The sequence below is a fragment of the Paramormyrops kingsleyae genome, chromosome 21 (assembly GCF_048594095.1).
Source record: "Paramormyrops kingsleyae isolate MSU_618 chromosome 21, PKINGS_0.4, whole genome shotgun sequence".
Taxonomy (NCBI): Eukaryota; Metazoa; Chordata; class Actinopteri; order Osteoglossiformes; family Mormyridae; genus Paramormyrops; species Paramormyrops kingsleyae.
Genome location: NC_132817.1, coordinates 19031958 through 19044055, shown reverse-complemented (window position 1 = coordinate 19044055; position 12098 = coordinate 19031958). Strand labels below are relative to the sequence as shown.

The 12098-nt window shown below is 40.5% G+C and overlaps 2 protein-coding genes across 4 annotated transcripts; both read left to right on the top strand.

Moving 5' to 3' along the window:
- Positions 1-1796: 1796 nt before the first annotated feature.
- Positions 1797-9866, top strand: LOC111858810 (actin-like protein 6A). 2 transcript variants are annotated; one of them, XM_023840926.2, is made up of 14 exons: positions 1797-1974; positions 2420-2496; positions 3615-3789; positions 4269-4369; positions 4493-4590; positions 5115-5209; positions 5944-6050; positions 6725-6814; positions 6973-7034; positions 7517-7631; positions 7722-7802; positions 7919-8014; positions 8254-8340; positions 9176-9866. In XM_023840926.2, exons 1-14 carry the CDS (start codon positions 1950-1952, stop codon positions 9254-9256), a joined length of 1290 nt encoding a protein of 429 aa, XP_023696694.1. In that variant the 5' UTR covers positions 1797-1949; the 3' UTR covers positions 9257-9866. The 2 variants fall into 2 exon arrangements, with proteins under 2 accessions (XP_023696694.1, XP_072560410.1); XM_072704309.1 differs by having other exon boundaries at positions 4269-4590.
- A 276-nt stretch (positions 9867-10142) lies between these two features.
- Positions 10143-12098, top strand: ndufb5 (NADH:ubiquinone oxidoreductase subunit B5). 2 transcript variants are annotated; one of them, XM_023840929.2, is made up of 6 exons: positions 10143-10307; positions 10667-10749; positions 11096-11162; positions 11270-11331; positions 11631-11737; positions 11865-12098. In XM_023840929.2, exons 1-6 carry the CDS (start codon positions 10190-10192, stop codon positions 11983-11985), a joined length of 558 nt encoding a protein of 185 aa, XP_023696697.1. In that variant the 5' UTR covers positions 10143-10189; the 3' UTR covers positions 11986-12098. The 2 variants fall into 2 exon arrangements, with proteins under 2 accessions (XP_023696697.1, XP_023696696.1); XM_023840928.2 differs by having other exon boundaries at positions 10147-10307; positions 10664-10749.

Below are 12098 nucleotides of genomic sequence, written 5' to 3'. Positions count from 1 at the left end.
AATTTAGTAATTAAAATATCTTTCAAGATTTCAGATATCAGAACCATATATATGTATATACAGTATATTGAATTATATATTGGGTTATTCATAAACAGATTTGTTTTACAAAACAATCAGTTCTTTTTCATATTTAAAGTATCAGATATGAAATGTAAAAAAAAGAATCACAGCAGTAGAAATAATTAAAAAAAACAATAATTACTTATATCCACAAACTTTGCATTATCCAAAATATATAAAAAGCATTGTGAAACAGTTGAATTTGCTTGGAATGTTCAAACAGAATCCAGCGTAACTGGATTTTCACATTAGCGTTATCTGTTAAACTCGATGAAGACATAAAAATAACGATCTATCCAACCTACCCAGGAAGCAAAAGGCAGAGGACACTGTGGATGACAGTCCGTCACAGAGCACATGTATTAAAACTCCAGGAGCCATCTATAGACATCAATTTAAATACACCCAATGACATAAAAGTTAAGCACCCAGTAGTAATGGTCTGATTTGGATGTAATTTTTCACACGTGCAGACCAGGTTATGTAAATGATTTGATTTGCAAGTAGCTGGCACGTCTAGTCACCAGACACAGAGGATGCCTCGTAGACGTATTAGACAGCATTACCAGCACTTGACGGAGTTTGATAGGGAGTTATAAATTGCATGCTTCACAGTGCACAAACACACACAATCCCACATGACAAGAGATCTTGCAACGCCAGTTCACCTAACTTCGCGTCTTTGGACTGCAGGAAAAAATGGAGTACTTACAGAAAACCTGTACAACACTTCACAAACGGAGCATTTGCTGCAGTCAAATAGAAATTTATTTTATCGCATAGGTCACACTACGATCAAATAAGACTCGGCTAAGTGATGACAGTCGCCATAATAATGCTTGTTGTTTATTGATTTTATATTCCTTTGACTAGAGACTAATTTGAATAAATGTGACAGACAGATATTACATTACACGAAATTCGGAAAGTTTGATCCGCTCTAAACACGTGACCGCTAACCTTCTCCAGTAGCATTGGACTGGGGATTTGGAAAAGTAACCATCCCAGTGTAGTCCCTTTGTGGGCAAGCCGGGGGGACGTGGCATCGCTTCTTCCAACGTGTGGGTGCAAAGAGGGCGCAACGAGGAGCAGCAACAAACTGACAGCTGATCCACTACAAGACGGTGAAGTTGCGGGTGGGGGGAGTCACTGTAAATTTCTCAAAGTGACAGGAAATGTGTCGTTATGATTCCTTAATGTCAATACTGGTTATATTATAGAACATCACTTTATATGCACTCAGTGCATAATGCACTTACATTTCTATCCATTTCCCAAACATATATCCACATAAATCATAGGGGTCTGATATTTCATGCAAGGTATGCACAATTTAAATTGCATTTCTCATTATTTCGCATTGCAACAAAAGACGGGTTTACCTTTTAACTAACACTGTTTTATGGTTTGTTGATAATAATAAAAAAAGTATTTTTATCATTCTACCTCGGTGAAATAATGCTAATGGGAGTTTATTATGATATTGAAGATTTAAAAAAAATATTTAGTCATCATAATCTACATTTACGGGAGGCTTACAAACTATAACTGAATGTTAAGACAGTCTGTTAAGTTCAGACTGATGCTCAACGACAGCCACTACATCATGAGTGAACGAAAAACGCTGTGCTGCTTCTCAACCAAGCTTGGTAGAAACGCCTCAGGGCACGCCCACATGTTCGCGCACAAGCAGGAAGGAGCGACACTTCTGTCCAATGAGCAGACGTCGGCGTTTAGCCGTGATGTTCAGGGTTAGGTAGCACCACCTTGCGAATGAGTTCAGGGCAGGACTTCCTTTTGTTGGCCGGGGGTTGTATAGCTTTGCGTAGCCGTATAAGTGTTTAAATAACTTCTCTGGTTTTATTAACACTCAGTCAGCAGCGAGGATGAGCGGAGGAGTGTATGGTGGAGGTGAGGTAAAGCTCGCTATGAACATATGAGGCCACATTAGGTGTTTTTCAGTTGTGTGCAATCATTGCGACTACCTGCACATCCATCGCTCCTGGTAGTCTTATGAGTTTTCCGGCTAAATATCTTACGTCTACTTTCTCAAACAAACCAATTCGAGAAACAATGTTAAAGACAAATGCGACGAGGCAATTGTGATCAGTGTTAAGGATGGTGCTAAACCTGTAGCTTTTGATAGATGCGCTGATACTTTGCACTTCGTCTGACATGTGCATGTGTTTATGAAGATATTGTTGATGCAGACAGATACTTATAATTGCCCAGTAAACGTTTTATAAACGCATGTAACTGGTAACGCCTTTTGTGAACACAATTTTATAAAACTGTGATCTTGTATTAATAATCGAGTTGTTATACGCTGAAATGTGATTTATCTTGCTAACCACAGATGAGGTTGGAGCTCTGGTGTTTGACATCGGATCATACAGCGTGAGGGCTGGTTATGCAGGCGAGGACTGCCCTAAGGTAAGACAGTATGCAATACACTATATGTGCTTGGTATTATTTTAGTGGAAAACATTGGGTTCACACTTACCGTCTTTGTAATAAGTACTTAAGGGCGTAGGTTTGGTTTCAAAATTGTTAGCGACCATCCCGCTCCCCCCCCCAAAAAAAAACCCACACACGCTACTCCTATAAAATTGGTAGAGACACGTATCTACAGTCACTACCCAAATGTATCCCCTTGAAACTGTTCCATAGAAAACAAAATGAATGAATGAACCTTTCCACTTCAGCCTAGTTCGTACTTTACTTTCGCCTTTTGTACGCTGCCCGGCTGGGGATGCAGGTGGTCGCGGTCGGCGCATGCGTACTGGATATTCCTCCAGACCTGCCGGGGGCAGATGTCGTCTTCTTGGCCCAAATGAAGCTTACGCAAAAGTAGGAAGAGATAAGATTTATGACAGCTAGTTTCAGGTCATCTAAGGTTTTTAAAACGATAAAAACTTTTTTTTTTTGTAAAACTACTTAAGATGTGGGCTTTGTCATACAAACAATACAGACAGTAAATATGTTTAATATTTACTATTCACCTCTGCCCAGTCACATTTCTCATTGAAAGTGCAATTCGATTCTTGTGATAAAATGTGATTTTTGTGTAGAAAGCAATACTAATCAAGTCATAGTTCGGAAATATCATTAATCTTGAACAAACATAAATGAGACATGGCTTGCAGAACTACTGATGTCTATTGTTTTGAACTGAACAAATTGACAGGACAAAGTTTATATACATGCCACCTACTGGATATACCTAGTCAATTGTATTGCACACGTGCAGTTGTCCGCTAGACTTAAAAATCTGGGTTACACACGCACCGTCCGCAGCCAACCCCTGATGTCATTTCACCCCCTTGCGTGACCCAAAGTGCTCACGGTATGAACTGGCCTTTATCCAGCCAAAGGTTATAGTGTAAAATCTCAGATATGTGTAAAACAAAAATAATATCTGTACTGATAATTACATTCCTTTTTGTTAATGTTAGTCGATCACTTATCTATATTTGTTGTTTAAGGCCTCATCATGTTAAAAATGCTACAAACTATTAAGATAGGTAGTGTCTGATGTTTTGCACCCTTAGGCTGATTTTCCCACAGCGATTGGGATGACGTTAGACCGAGAAGATGGCAGCACCCCAATGGAAACAGATGGAGACCAAAGCAAACCAGGTGGCACCATCTACCACATTGACACCAACCAGCTGTGGGTTCCCAGAGACAACATGGAAGTTGCGTTCCCCCTGAAAAATGGCATCAGTAAGTTTGCATCCTTTGAGACTGCTTTTCCCAAAACTGCGTTGTCCTGCCAGTTATTGCAGTTGTGATATTCCAAGAAACTGCTGGATGTTGTCTTTCACAAAGATCCTCCAAAGTGTCGATCCTTAGCTTGTTAGAGTGTAGGGGTGGTTCTTTAGTTTGTATGCAAACTATGCATGTCACCTCACTAGCATGCTGATTGGGCGGGAACTTGAAGATTTGGCGCCTGCTCTCATAGGTACTATTGGTGAGATTCTTATTGCAGTCCTCAGACTGTTGGTTTTCAGGTTATTACAAACCATCTAAGAGCAGAGAACTTTTTATTCAACAAAAGAAAATTATGGAATGAAGATGCAATTAGGGAAACGAGTCCTGCAGGAGAGCATTCTGGTCCCGGGAATCATCCTAAGCACCATGTATCGATGTGAGTTACAGTACTTACTGATAACTGGTTTCTCTCTCTCTCTCTCTGTCCACAGTTGATGACTGGGATGGTTTCCAAGCAATTTTAGATCACACTTACAAGATGCATTTCAAGTCCGAGCCCAGCCTACATCCAGTCCTCATGTCAGAAGCTCCTGTGAGTATTCAAAACATAGAAGAAATGACAGTGTTTTTGATATCAGGCAGTGATCATGCTGCCGAACCTAGTATCTTTACTAGCTTGACTCATTTTTGCTATCTTCTTTTGTTCCCAAAACAGTGGAACTCAAGAGCGAAGAGGGAGAAGCTGACTGAGCTGATGTTTGAGCATTACAACATCCCTGCTTTTTTCCTGTGCAAAACTGCAGTCTTGTCTTCGTATCCTTGTGATGATGTCACCTGACCCACTGGGCAGATTACGGTGGACCAGCTGTCCGGTTCTACACGGCTCTACATGAAGCTGTTTGGTTATGAAGTGTTTGATGACTCTATAGGTTGATGAATTTGGGCAGTTATGATGATTATCGTTATGATGATTATCGTTATGATGATTATCTTTGACTTGGCCCCACCACTGATAGCAAAGTTTTACACTATGATGAATAATAGAATAGTGATACTTTTTCATATTTTGGCCTATTCCATCTTGCTTTCCCTGAGATGCACAGTTGCATATATAGGTGAGAGCAGGCTTGGGGGTGACAGCGCAGGGTCAGGCAGCCTTTTGAACCAGCAACCTTCCGATCACAGACACAGAGTCCAGCTCACTGAGCCACACACTCCCCCCGATGGGGTAGGTTTTGAATTTGCTTCTTCATAATTAAAAGCTAGGTCTTTCTGGCGCAACTACTAGTGCTTAAAGTCCGAGCCACGTTGTCGCTCCTTAATCTGCGATACTTCAGATTCGCCAATGGTCGATCCACAGGCCTGGTGCTGGACAGTGGGGCCACTCACACAACAGCCATTCCCGTGCATGACGGATATGTCCTTCAACAAGGCAAGCTCCTTCTCCTAATAGGCTATCTCGTTTCCAGACCGGCCTCACTTATATTTAAACCATCGGTGTCCTTTCTGCTTATAATATCGGCGTTATGATGCCTTAATCGATATGCAACTTTGCACCTTTAAAGATGTGCCTATAGGGTTACTGAAGTACGGGGAGTCTGGTGATATTTTTCTGCTTTTCTTTTGCCCGTCAGTAATACAGTCTGAATGTCATTGAGGCGTAATGCTTTTCCAGGATTGTCACAACTTGGGAATTCCGCATCATTTTTATGATGGGCTATCTTTAGGTGGCGTCAGTTGCTCTAACTCCGAAGAGAATCTGAGACGTCTGTCCTTCAGGCTCTGTTAATGCGGACGAAACTGGGAAGCGGGGTGCTTAATGAGAAAGGCGAAACCGCGCAGATACCATATCTGTTTCCGCTGTGCTCCTTCCCACTGGAAAAACAAGTCTGGGACCTAATTAAGGCCCATTTACTCGGAGGAGCCTCAAGGGCTGAGTTTCAGTCTTTCATCCATCAGGGTCAGAACTGCAGTGAAATTAAAGAATGGGATGAAGGACGGGCAAAGAGACGAAAGAATTTTACTGCAAGGAAAAATCATCTGATAGAACAAAATGTTTGAAATGTACAAAATTAAATTTGTAATTTTTTTTGTTTCTGTGTCTTAGTATGAGGTCATCATTTAGTGTTATGAATAATGAGTGAGATTGCTTGTTTGTTTTTTCAGGCATTGTCAAGTCGCCCCTTGCTGGGGATTTCATGAGCATGCAATGCCGGGAGCTCTTTCAGGAGCTAAATGTTGAAATCATTCCGCCTTACATGATCGCTTCCAAGGTGAGACCAGATAAAATGCAGTCCAGTTCATTCATAAATATAGGGACATCCCCAAATTTCCCATGGGCGCTGTTTTTAAAAGGGAATAGTACTAGGTATGCTACATGATTTCTGCACTGTGCCATCTTGGCGTAGATAAATTTAGGCCACAAGTTCAACTTCAGATTTGTTTTGATAGACAAAAAAAGGGGGATGACCTTATGGGAAAGCTTGGTTCTGGTTAAGTAGCCAAAAGAAGCTTCATGAACCACTTGCTGTATTTTCTCTCCCCACTCTATGGTGCTGTCTGTTCAAAACATGAGCTCAAAGGAAGCCAAGAACACCATCTGGTGGCGTCAAAAAATACAGCAAATGGTTCATGAAGCTACATTTAGCCATCACCACCGTTAGGGGCCAAAAAGACTTGAAGGGGGAAATAGATGCAGAGGGGAGTGACAATGACAGGAAATCAAGCAGACAAAGAACCCACTCAGGTAAAAGAGCAAAATAAAAGACTTCTTTTAAGCATAGGAAGCTTTAAAAATGGTGCTTGGAGGGGAAAAAATGTCCCATAATAAGGGACAGTTGGATCTTATCAGGCCAGACGATAAAGATTAAAGTTTTGATTGTTCTGTCCACGTGGGATTCTTGCATCAGCTCTGAGAATAATCGGTTAACCTTTGCATTCCTCACAGGAGGCAGTACGGGAAGGGACCCTGCCTCTTTGGAAGAAGAAAGAGAGGCTACCTCAAGTCACCCGTTCCTGGCACAACTACATGTGTAATGTAAGTGGGAACCTCATGCACATTTTGCTCTGGTCAACATTAATGCCACATTGGCACAGTACATGCTTATGATAAATTACAACCTTGGATGGTTTGCTGGCCTAATTCTTGGGTGTTCTCATTGACACGCATGCGTTTGGGTTGGGCTGATCATCCAGACTGTGATCCAGGATTTCCAGGCCTCAGTTTTGCAGGTCTCTGATTCACCTTATGATGAACAGTGAGTCCACTTTCATTACATATGCTGTTCATCCATTTGTCTGTCCATCCATCTGAATCCAGTTGCTTATCTAGTACAGGGTTGCTGTTTGCATTGCTCTACCTCTAATTATAGTTCTAAAACATTTAATAATCTCATGAGATAATTTACATTATATTACCATAGGTGGAAATAACATTTTATTAGAACAAATAGTGGAAAGTTCAGGTCCAAAAACTACAGATCCAGTCCAAGGTTTTGTTCCAACCAATCAGTTGAGTATAAAGAGTCACAGTGACAGAGTACTCAACTGATTGGTTGAAACAAAACCTTGGACTGGATCTGTAGTTTCTGGACCTGAACTTTCCACCATTTGTTCTAATAAAATGTTATTTGATGTACTGAAATGCTACCTGGGCTGAGCTGTGTTTTAGTGAACTGGTGGTAAATAAGTCCTGGGTGTTTAGGAACAAATGCAAACATGGATGTGACTTTCCTCACAGAGTGGCAGCCCAGATGCCGACTGTTCACTATGAGCTTCCCAATGGCTATAACTGTGACTTTGGTGCCGAGAGGCTGAAAATCCCGGAAGGGCTCTTTGACCCTTCAAACGCCAAGGTAAGCCCCCCCCAGGAAATCCCTGGCTGATCACGGCCTCGCCATGTCGCTCCTTTTAAGTCATTACCCAGCCTGTCGTCCTTCCTGCAGGGTCTGTCGGGGAACACCATGCTCGGCGTGGGCCATGTGGTGACCACCAGTGTAGGGATGTGTGACATTGACATAAGACCGGTGAGTGGCCAAGGAGGTGACCAAGTGTAACAAGGTTCTGTTTAATATTCAGTACGGTCCTGCTGGTTATGGTATCAGAAACTGATATGAAACTTCACTCCTCCACCATCTTCTAGGGCCTCTATGGCAGTGTAATAGTCACAGGCGGCAATACGCTCATCCAGGGCTTCACGGACAGGCTCAACAGAGAGCTTTCCCAGAAGACACCACCAGTGAGTGCAAGACCCGGTTCCTGTCCATTCGATTCTCAATCGGAGAACTGAATGCATGTCATCATAATTCGTTAATAAGTTCACTGTCTTCTGAAAGACCCAACAATAATAATAATAATTTATTATCACACTGCAGTTTGTCCTTTCTCCTGTAGCCTAAGAATTACACTGTGTGTTTCTCGGAGCTCATGTGACAATAAAACTTAACACAGGGCCTGTCATTTCGCCCCTGCAATCAGAGCATGCGCCTGAAGCTGATCGCGAACAACACCACAGTAGAGCGGCGCTTCAGCGCATGGATTGGCGGCTCCATCCTGGCATCCCTGGTAAGCACCGCGGCCCTGTCCTGTGAAGTCTGGACCTCCCGCTGTGCACACCGCCACGGGTGACATTTTCAGATTCCCATTCATGTCGCTTTCTGCAAAGACCCTGGCTGGACATTATCTCTCACAGAAGAACCAGTCATTCATCCAGATAAATACATTTGTAAAATAATAAGTACATTAGTAATTAATGAATTATTACACATTGATAGCTTTACAATTTAAATTAATTTTATTGACCTTCATAAGCGGGGATGGATGGATGGATGTTAGTTCAAATAACATTTTCATCTGACCAGCAGGGCGTTCCTCCGTGGTAAAATCACCTCTACGTAGCGTGATCACTTAATCCATGTCATGGGGCACAGTCTGAGCTAGGACAGGATTTGTAACCTACCAGTTTAATTAGAATGACCTGGCTTTCACTTAAGCACTGAGATCTTCTTGTGTGCTGATTGGTCAGTCTCCTATAATCATGCATGTCACTAATGTTCATATGAACTGGCTGGATGAGTCATTCAATCAAGCAAACAAACCAGTCAAAGCACAAGAAGAACTGAACTAATTAGCCGAAACCAGGAGCCTTTCAGTTTGTAAAACCTGAAGTAGTTCAGTGTGTCATGGATTAGGTGACACGCTAACTATACTGTAAGATGCCACTATGACATGCAAATAGTTTAACCATATGCCCGCATTATTGCCATATGTTGTTTCATTACATTTTTAGCACAGAGACCTTGGGTTTTGGTAAAGGTTAGTTATTATGAATCCTATGCTTTGCTGGGGAAAGGTTTCTCAGGGCAGTGATGGTGTGCCCCCCCCCCCTCTCCGTCTACAGGGGACCTTCCAGCAAATGTGGATTTCCAAGCAGGAATACGAAGAGGGCGGCAAACAGTGTGTGGATCGAAAGTGCCCATGATCTTATACCACAAAGCCTTCCAGACAACTCACCAACTAGACGATTTCAGGGGACTCAGGAAAAACAATTGATGTTTTGTAGATTTTTTTTTAAATGATATTCTGTACAAATTATTTCCAGCTTTTGTAATTTCATTTAGAAATCCTTTGTGGTGAATACACCTGCAAAATGATTCATATAGTTTCTTGCTATTTTCATACAGATATAACTTGTGGCTGTTAAAGTTCTATTGGATGTACCATTATTTTTGATAGAACTTTTTTCTAACTTTCAGTATCAGATGAAGTCCCAGAAGCAAAGTAAATTTGTGTTAACATGTAGACGTGTATCTAGGCCCAGTCTGTCTGTCAAGCAGATGGTAACTTAATTTATAAAGATAGTATATTTTTACAGGTATGAGTTATGACACTACAACAATATTCCGGTCTGGGAGCTATTTAATCCCTGCAACAAATGCTTTATTGCAATTTACACACATAGAAAGAGGTGGTCCACATTGTACCAAATACAAAAATGCTCAAGTGAAATAAGATTTTGTTTAGTATGTAAAAATTAGACATTTGCTCTTTGAGAAGTAAAAGCAATTTATTAAAAGTGAAATTCTGTTTCATTCATTTGCTTATGCTGTTTAAAAGTATTCTGTATTTTGAAATAAAATATTTTGCTCTATTGTTTACTCATAACACGTCACTACCACCGTAACGGGTAGTGATTACGGTGGTAATTGTTTAAACGAAATTATTTCCCTCCAGAAGAAATATTTTATTAAAGACAGTTTTTTGTATTGATATACAAACTAAAAAAACGAATCGTACATTTAAACACATAAAACAGTTTTGTCACGTGATTTTCCCCCCTTAAGAAATATGGCGACTTGTTTCGTCAATTATAGTGTAATGTGACGCTATTTCCGCTTCCTTGCCCTCCGTAGCAATGGTGGGCATGAGCGTCCTCCGGTCTGCAGCCGCTATTGCGGCCAAAATAAACCCCTTCAAACCTGGAATTACAAAAAGCGGTTTGCTTACTAGGACTGTGAGGGAGCGCGATAAAGGTATAAGTCATATGTATCCTCTGTGTGTATGTAGTTATTTTTTAGGATTTAAATTACTTTGGGCCTTGACCTTGGAAGCACTGAACTCAATGATCAGTTAGCTACTATTGACTAAACAGGTCATGTAGTTTTACGCGTAATATGCAGCCAAGAATTATGCAACACCTGTTTGATTTACTTTTTTTTACATTTCATACTTGTTCAGTCGTAACTGAAATCAAATGCCATACATTTGCTATGATGAAGTGCCTTGCGATTATGCTATCTACCTGTCTGTCTGTCTATGTATCTATGCATGAAAATGTGTCTGTTCTGATACGGAGAATTGAAAACAATTCGAAGTGTTTGATTTGCAGTAGCGGTGCGTTTTGGGAGCCATGGAAAACAGATGTTTGTCATCAAGCCAACTGATTATTACGATAGGCGATTCCTCCACCTTTTGGCAAGTATTAAAATTGCTTCTCTGGCTATGATGTAATTGTTATCTGGGGAAGGATATTACATTCTGCGAGCACTTAAAGACGAATTTCAAGATTATAAATAAAATATTTACCGTAAAGTGGGTCTACTGTATACATGCTTGTCATCTTGATGTTTGTATGCTGTTTAAGAAGAGGCAGGTTTTTAAAGCAAAACTTAATCAGTAATGTTTTGAGTAATTTTACATTTAAATGTATTTATTAGACGCTTTTGTCCAAAGTGATGTACAAGTAATGTGTAATGTATGTATAATGTGAAGTTATAATATGTGTATAACATAGATGTCTGCATATTTTCGTGTTTTATAGAAATACTACATTTTACTCACTGGAATTCCAGTTGCAGCAATCGTTGCATATGTAAATATTTTCATTGGTAAGTTTTAATTAATAATTAATCCAATTAGTCTGAACCTTCTTTATATTTAACTTGTATTGCATGTGGCAGTAATTGCATTCGTGATTTTATAAATCGTTTTTAAGGGGAGGCTGAGCTAGCTGAGATTCCAGAGGGCTATGTTCCTGAGCATTGGGAATATTATAAGGTATGTCTGACACTTAAGTTAAAAAAAAATATTTGTATTTTAGCTTCCATGTCCCACTACTAAAAAAAGTAAAAAAAAAAAAAAAAAATCAAAACCTTGTTGCTTGCAAGTTTGAAGTAAGATATACTTTTATGATAAACAAAATAAAAAAAAAATGTCTCCGTAATTCAGATTAGGCATATTTGTTGTGTTCATTTTTATTGAGTCAGTTTTGCTATAGATGTATCTATTATATAGCCCAGAGAGGATGCTTGTGTATGTGAATTCTGATTTGGCCATGTGTCAATTCACCTCTCCAGCACCCAATCACACGCTGGATCGCTCGGACCTTCTACGACCCCCCCGAGAAGGACTATGAGAAAATGATGGCGCTGATCCAGATTGAGGCTGAGAAGGCTGACATGAGGTGTGTGACCGCAGAGGCACTAAAAATGAATAACGTGCATTGTGTTTTGTTGACTTTAAAAGTGAAGATCTTCAGGTTTGCTTAGGGGTCTGTTCTCTTCATGATCCATTCGTCTGTTTTTCTTTAGGTTGACACAGCTGGAAGTTCGCAAACACATGCGTCACAGAGGGGACGGGCCCTGGTTTCATTACGAAACGGTGGACAAGACTCTCATTGACAACAGCATCAAATCTACTCCTGACAATTAGGCCATCTCGCAGATGAGCGGACTCTCGTCTTAACCGTGAGAAACGGCCTATTGATAAATTATGTATATGTTTGTATAATTGCGCAGTTGCAAAAATAAATTGTTTAAGTGTAA

Bases quoted from the DNA above. Each gene is read 5' to 3' on its own strand.
- ndufb5 (XM_023840928.2), top strand. From the start codon at position 10,190: ATGGTGGGCATGAGCGTCCTCCGGTCTGCAGCCGCTATTGCGGCCAAA. The intron at 10,308-10,663 runs GTATAAGTCATA...TTTGATTTGCAG, and splicing joins TGTGAGGGAGCGCGATAAAG to TAGCGGTGCGTTTTGGGAGC. The intron at 10,750-11,095 runs GCAAGTATTAAA...CGTGTTTTATAG, and splicing joins GGCGATTCCTCCACCTTTTG to AAATACTACATTTTACTCAC.
- LOC111858810 (XM_072704309.1), top strand. From the start codon at position 1,950: ATGAGCGGAGGAGTGTATGGTGGAG. The intron at 3,790-4,268 runs GTAAGTTTGCAT...CTCTGTCCACAG, and splicing joins CCCCCTGAAAAATGGCATCA to TTGATGACTGGGATGGTTTC. The intron at 6,815-6,972 runs GTAAGTGGGAAC...CTGATCATCCAG, and splicing joins GGCACAACTACATGTGTAAT to ACTGTGATCCAGGATTTCCA.